Genomic DNA, 7,207 nt, shown 5'->3' on the forward strand with positions numbered 1-7,207 from the left:
ATAGAATGATGTCGCCACTGGCCAGCCTGCACGGCCGACAGGGTGGGAGGCAAGAGGACGAGGGCAGGCGATCTGATCATTCGATACATGCAGGCCAGCGCGGTTTGCAGGGGTGATGTTGAGGCAAACCACCAACCAGTGTCAAGTGCAAGGAGACCTTTTGAATTGACCTGACGAATGCTCACCTAACTGCAGCAATCCTAAAAGCATAGTAGTTCACCTTGATAAAGGAAGCGTCATAGCTAGTAGAGCCACCACCAAAGTTCCCCGGCCTTCTGCCTCAGAAGCTCAGATTTGCGCACAGTGATACAGAGCATAGGGGGAAGAAAGGAGGAATACGTCTGGCGATTGCAGGTGGCACAGCCAGAAGCAGCAGATCTGAGCTCCTGGTACATGTTTTATCTGTTTTAATCAATGACATCTCAAGTCCTCTGTTCATTTTTTCTTTCTCCAGCAAAGTTGGTCGATTTCTTCTCCCACGATCAATGAATATACACATTCTGCTTTCGCTGCAACTGTTTTGAGCAAACAAAACTGGTGATTGTTCTGCCCATTATCAAGTACTAGGGGCAGGAAACTCAGAAGTCATATATCATAAGTACAATACGTAGCCAGAGGAGACGACGAATACGTCTGAGCTCAAGCTGGTACATCTTCTGTTCTAACCAAGGACAGCTCAAGTCCTCTGTTTAGTTTTTCTTGCTCCATACTCCATTGAGGTTCATCGATTTACAATCAACATCGACACCTTCTGCTCTGAATGCAACTGTTTTCAGCAAACAAACACTGATGATTATTGATCTGGTGGCTATTGTCAGGTACTGAAGGCAGGATACTCACAAGTCATACATCACAAGTAGGAAACCTACGTGATAACGCTTGGTTCTTCTAAGCTAGAGGCTATTTATCTTCAGGGACTAATCGACCACATCGTTCTCCCAATTCTCATCTACCGAAGGCTGAAAGCTCAAAAGGCATAAATCATAATTACAGCACAAGATCCTATTCAATTGCTTTGTGAGTTGAAGCTACGGTATGTTAATCTTAAACACCGTTACTTTTCTATTTGACATGCTCAAAGGTCCTAAATCTCCTCATACATACATATGTACATATGCATGAGAAAATGCGCGTACACGCATCTGATTCTGTTGCCGCTGACCACGCATCTCTGCAAAACACCAACCGACCAGCGTCCATCCCCATGGACGCACGTCTGTCTCTGCAACACAAAGCGCGATGCACGCAGCATGCGTTTATCAGTCTCATGTGCTTATTGCATGGCAGCCTGTAGCAATAATTACGTTTTGCGTACAAGCTAAACTAACAGACTTGCCAAGTTTTTAATCTCCTATTGCAGCCATAAAAAGATAGGCAGAAAATCGTGTGACCCATGTTCGCTAGCTACAACTAGTCTATATTTCTTCTGTGCATATAGTTGCAAGTAACTCACTTAAAATTAGGCAATACTAGTCCACTAACCCGTGCTCCTCCACGGGCTAGAACTATAGCAAATATAAACATTAATTAGGTGGTTGTGGATAAATTTAATACATACAACTAATAAAAATACTTATATTTGTTTTTTTCTTTCTCTGTCATCTGTCCACGCGCTCACATTTTCTAACTGTAATAATGCTTTCTTAGTTTGTATTCTATATTGATTGCGATAAACTAATAATTAATTATATAACTTTTATCATCTACGTTGATAGTTTCACTCTTCAAAATGTGTCCTTAACATATTATTTTACGATTTAAAATTTGTCCAGAGGAACTAAAAGTTAGGAGATTAATAACATAAGGAAAGTGATCAACATAGGTAACACGTCAATAAGGGGACACATGTGCCTTAACTCAACCTTACTAAATTAAACTGTATGAGAATTTCTAAAACATAAATTATCAGGGAACATAGGGAGTACCTTGAAATCTATGTTTAAATATGTCATCTACTTTTTTATCCCTGATGTGGTGATGTACGAATCTAAATTTCCTTTTAAACTTTTGTTAATTTAGTTACTTTCTATTTATCTATTTTCTAATAATAGCTAATACTGGTAATTGTAGATGTAGTTTTTTAATTTTAAAATGACATAGATGTCTAATTTATATGAATATATTGGGTGTGTAGATTATTTACTATAATATATAATATGGTTTTCTATTTAACTTTATAAGATTATATTAAAGAAATTAAACATGTGTGAAAAATTACATGTAATTTTTAGGGTTATTTTAAATAATATTTCATAATGTAAGTGGGTAATTCAAATACAATTAAAGGGGTTACCCTAAATCATCTCTTATAATATAGATAATTTGAATATATAAATTTAGTGTGCTTCTTTAAGTTCTATTTTATAGGGTTATACCTGAATTTGTTTAAAAATAGAATGAATGCAATAATTATTTCTATAGATATATGTTTTTTAAAATATTTAATACTTACTCTGTCGGTCTAAAACTATAAACTACAACTAAGATTTGATTCAATGTTTGGCTATCTATTATATTTAATAAAATTGTATGTATAATATTTATTTTGTTGTGTTTTTCGTTCTTTCTAAGTATTTTATGTATTATGTTTATTGAGTATTTTCACTAATTATTTTAATATTACTGGCTAGATGTTGTACCACAACGAAAAAGTAAAACTTTAAATGGTCCTCCAAGATGTATCGATGCATGGATTGATTGAAAGTTAATAATAAGAAGAAATAGAAAAAAGATTTTTAATGGTCCTCCAAAAAGTATGGATTTAAAGGTTGAATAAAGTGGGACATAGGTTAATAATAAGAAAAATAAAAAAAATGATCCTCCAAAAGGAATCGATGCATAAATTGATTGTGGTGGGAGGTGGGTTAACAATACGTGAAAATAAAATAAAAAATTAAATGTTCCTCTGTGAGGAATCGATGCATGGATTGACTGTGGTGGGAGGTGTGTTAATAATAAGGAAAAATAAATAAAGAGAATTTAAATGATCCTTTATGAGGAATCGATGCATGGATTGATTGCGGTGGGAGATGGGTCACCAATGGCTACTAATAATCATGGATATAAATAGAAGGCGAGATGTTTCTGATTATTGTAGGATTTTCTAGACTTTTTTCTTTTTTTCTAGAGCGCTTCATAAGCTGTGCATGCTTTTCATCTCCAATTAGTAATAGTAAGATGCTCAGTTGCAGTTGTTCTCATCCACAACTACAAACCATTTCAATGTCCCAGTTACAACTAGGATCATTAAAACCGTTGCATCTAGGACCGACGAGGCGATTGCAATTACAACTAAGGAATATACTCAGTCGCAATTGGCCAGATCCCGTGCGTGACTGCAACCGCTTCACTGCCGCCGTAATTACAACTAGGATCTTTAAATCGGTTGCAACTAGGACCAATAAAGCAATTCCAGTTACAACTAGAGAATATGCTGAGTTGCAATTGGCCTGACACCACAATTGCAACCGCTTCAATACCCTGGTTACAACTATGATTATTAAGCCTGTTGCGACTTAGCTAGGACCAGTAAGACGAGTGCAATCCGGCTTAGTTAGTTATATGACAGAGGGTAACTAAAAAAGTAATTACTCTCGTGCAACTAGCTTACTATCCTAGTATATGTTTTGTTCTAACCAAAGACTACTTAAGTCCTTTGTTTTGTTTTTTCTTGCTCGATCCATACTCCTATTAAGTTCGTCAATTACCATCAACATCCACACTTTCTGCTTTCAGTGCAACTATTTTCAGCAAATAAAAATATATTATTATCCTGCCTATTGTTAGGTACTAAATCCAGGAACTCAGAAGTCACACATCACAAGTAGGAAATAAGAGTAATTAGAGTTGATTCGTCCGAGCTAGAGGCTATGGTATGTTCATCTTGAGGAACTAATCAGCCATCTGTTCGAGATCCTCATCTGCTCCTTTGTGAATCGAGGCTATGGTACGTTAATCTTAAACACTGTTACCTTTCTCTTTTACATGCTCCAAAGTACGAAATCCCCTCGTATATATAATGCTTCTTGTTTCATGTGATAACAGGAACAAGAAGGCTAGACGAGACTGTTTGCGGCCACAGTTGTGCAGCTCAAAGACTAAAAGGCTGAAGAGCTCAGCTTCAGGCTAGCAGTCTACCTGTTTTCCCAGGTCAGACATCAATGTCATCAACTACTGTTTCATATAGGTGTATCAGATGGTGCCAGTCATACATCATGTTAGCAAAATAACAAAGAAACAATCATGCATGAAAAAAGCGCCATAGGATTCAGTTAGTTTGGAACATGCATAACCCATAATTTATTGAGAGTACAGCTAGTTTTTGCAGATCATTTTTTTTTTGTTTCAAAAGTAGCAGCTCATGTTCAATTTGGTCTGCAAGATTTTTGGGAAAGGAGACACTTTCAAAATAAATGATGGCCAGTATCGAAGGTGCTGCTGTGTCTGCAATTTTGAAAATTTTGGCAAACAAGTTAGCTCCATCGATGTTGAAGCAGTACAGCTCTATAGTGGGTGTGACAATGGATCTCCAGGATCTCAAGGGTCGATTTGAGGATATCAGCTCCTGGCTAGAAAAAGCAGGATGTAAAACAATGGATAATGATCAATTTTTCATCAGAAAATTGAAACACGTCGCATACGACATTGATGATATTGTTGATGAGTTCCATCTAGAGGCTGAGAAGCATGAAGCTGAAGTTGCCAACAATATTGTGTCAAAATGTCTCTGCACAAAACCAAAATCATATCTGTTTCAATTCAAGGCTGCCCTCAAGATCAAGGCTATAAAGAATAGATTTGATGCAATAGTGAAGCAAAGAACTGACTTCAGTGCAATAGTAAACAGTTTGCCGGAAGGTCATCCTGTTCCACACATGAACAGGACTGCCAAGGCAACTCCAACAGTGCCAAATGTTGCTGTGGCATCAATAATATGTGGAAGAGAGCGAGAAAAGCAGGAAATAATATCTAAACTGGTGGACAAAAATAACCAACAGATAATCAAGATAGTCTCCATAATTGGGCTTGGTGGCTCTGGGAAAACTGCCTTGTCTAACCTAGTTTTCGGTGATGGTAACTCCGTAAAGGATCATTTTGAAGTAAGAATATGGGTTCATGTGCCCCAAGAATTTGATGTCCAACAGCTTATGATGAAGATGTTTGAAGCCATTACTTATCAAAAATCTGAACATCATTCCATACAGAACATAATTCAAACTATAGCAGATACATTGACTGGAAAGAGGTATTTGCTTGTATTAGATGATGTCTGGACTGTGGACCGAAGTCAATGGGAAGATTTTATGTTATATATAAAGAGAGGAGCACCTGGAAGTAGTATTTTGTTGACAAGTCGCAATAGAAATGTTGCAGAAGCAGTGGAATCAACAGATCTGTCGAAGTTGTCGTCCTTGTCTAAGGATGATAGCTGGACAGTGTTCACTCAGATCATTGGTGAGGACATAAAAGGTTTGGACTCTGAATTATTGGAAGTTGGGAGAGAGATTGTGAATAAATGTGGTGGGGTGCCACTTGCAATTAAAGTTCTTGCAAATGTCCTTCGTGGCAAGACACGTATAGAACAATGGAAGGCCGTGAGAGACAGTAATCTACTAGATGCTGAGGATAAAGAGCATAGAGTATTAGCAAGCTTGATGTTGAGCTATTCCCATTTACCATCCCATCTGAAACGGTGCTTCACAATATGTTCATTGTTTCCTAAAGGCCTTCCGCTCGATAAACAACAATTGGTTGACCAATGGATTGCTCACAATGTGATTAGTTTGACTCATGGTTACAATTGCTTGGAGGATGTTGGCGACGAGTGCTTCAATTCACTTGTGCAAGTTTCTTTTCTCCAGGATGTGAAGGAATATTTTGGGAGAGTGTGTTGCGAGATGCATGATTTGCTTCATGATCTTGCCAAGTTCATCTTGGATGAGCAAATTTCAACTAATGTGCCAAAGGATGCAAGCAGTTCCACAAAATACCCCAGATACTTTTACCAGATTCAATTGGTGACTGTAATATGCTTTCAAGCATTTATCTTTGCCAGTGCATGGAGCTTGCAGCCTTGTCAAATTCTATTGGTAGAAATAAAAAGCTAAGAGTTCTTAAACTAGATCATACCAAGATTAAGGAGCTACCAGTAGTTATAACAAAATTGAGAAATCTACAATGTTTGAGTCTACGTAATTGTTATAGGCTGGTAGAGTTGCCCAAAGGCATCGGAAATTTGGATAAGCTTCAATTTTTGAACCTAGAATATTGTGTGCAGCTAGTAGAGCTACCTAAAGAAATTAACAACTTGGAGAAGCTTCAAGTTTTGAACTTGGAAAATCGTGGGGAACTGGTAAATCTACCTGAAGGCACTAGCAAGTTGGAGAAGCTTCAAGTTTTGAACCTCGAAGGCTGTAGGAAGCTGGTAGAGCTGCCTGATGGCATTGTCAAGTTTGAGAGGCTTCAAGTTTTGAACCTGAAAGATTGTGAAGAATTGAGAGGGATGCCTATAGGCATTGGACAATTCAGCAGTCAACTACAAAAGTTGCCCTTATTTGTTGTGGGTAACGGTAAAAGTTTGCTGGAATATCAGAGCTCGCAAATGTAGGTAGGAATAGTGAAGGTCTAATTATCAGAGGTATTTCACATGTGTTGGAGAAAGATGATGCACATAAGGCATGCTTGAAAGAGAAGACAAATTTACAGAGGTTGAAGCTAGAATGGAAGATGCGTCAGAAAGGTGAGGTGAACACTGAGTTTTTCTTTAATGAAAAGGTGGACACTATGTTGGAGGAGGCTGTACTTGATGGCCTAGAACCGCCAGTTGGGATTAAAGAGCTAGAAATTTGTGGGTACTCAGGCGAGAAATATGCATGGTGGATGCAGAATCAGGTTGTTGGTACTGAAGTAAAGGGGCAAGCTTGCTTCCAATTTTTGAGGGCGATGAAGCTATCTGATTTCCAAGGATTGAAGCATCTACAAGGGCTTGTGGAACTTCCTTGTCTGGAGGAGCTTGAGCTGCACAAGATGCCTTCTCTTGAGAGCATAAGCTGTGGCCCATTTTCCTTCACTGGTGAAGTTATTAATGGATGATCTACCTAGATTGGAAGAAGTGTGGTTGGTAGCAGAGAGGACCATGTCTGATGGAGAAGAGGGAGGAAACTGCAGCAATTGTGCACCTCACTCGGGACAGGTCCGAGTTGGTAAT

The 7,207-nt window shown here is 38.2% G+C and overlaps 1 protein-coding gene across 1 annotated transcript; it reads left to right on the forward strand.

Moving 5' to 3' along the window:
- The first annotated feature begins 4,415 nt into the window (after positions 1-4,415).
- On the forward strand, positions 4,416-6,811 carry LOC120694408 (putative disease resistance protein RGA3). Its single transcript, XM_039977528.1, has 2 exons — positions 4,416-5,936; positions 5,969-6,811. Exons 1-2 carry the CDS (start codon positions 4,416-4,418, stop codon positions 6,605-6,607), a joined length of 2,160 nt encoding a protein of 719 aa, XP_039833462.1. The 3' UTR covers positions 6,608-6,811.
- Positions 6,812-7,207: the final 396 nt, after the last annotated feature.

The sequence above is a fragment of the Panicum virgatum genome, unplaced genomic scaffold, assembly GCF_016808335.1.
Source record: "Panicum virgatum strain AP13 unplaced genomic scaffold, P.virgatum_v5 scaffold_5575, whole genome shotgun sequence".
Lineage (NCBI taxonomy): Eukaryota > Viridiplantae > Streptophyta > Magnoliopsida > Poales > Poaceae > Panicum > Panicum virgatum.

Bases quoted from the DNA above. Each gene is read 5' to 3' on its own strand.
- LOC120694408 (XM_039977528.1), top strand. From the start codon at position 4,416: ATGGCCAGTATCGAAGGTGCTGCTGTGTCTGCAATTTTGAAAATTTTG. The intron at 5,937-5,968 runs GATGAGCAAATT...TGTGCCAAAGGA, and splicing joins ATCTTGCCAAGTTCATCTTG to TGCAAGCAGTTCCACAAAAT.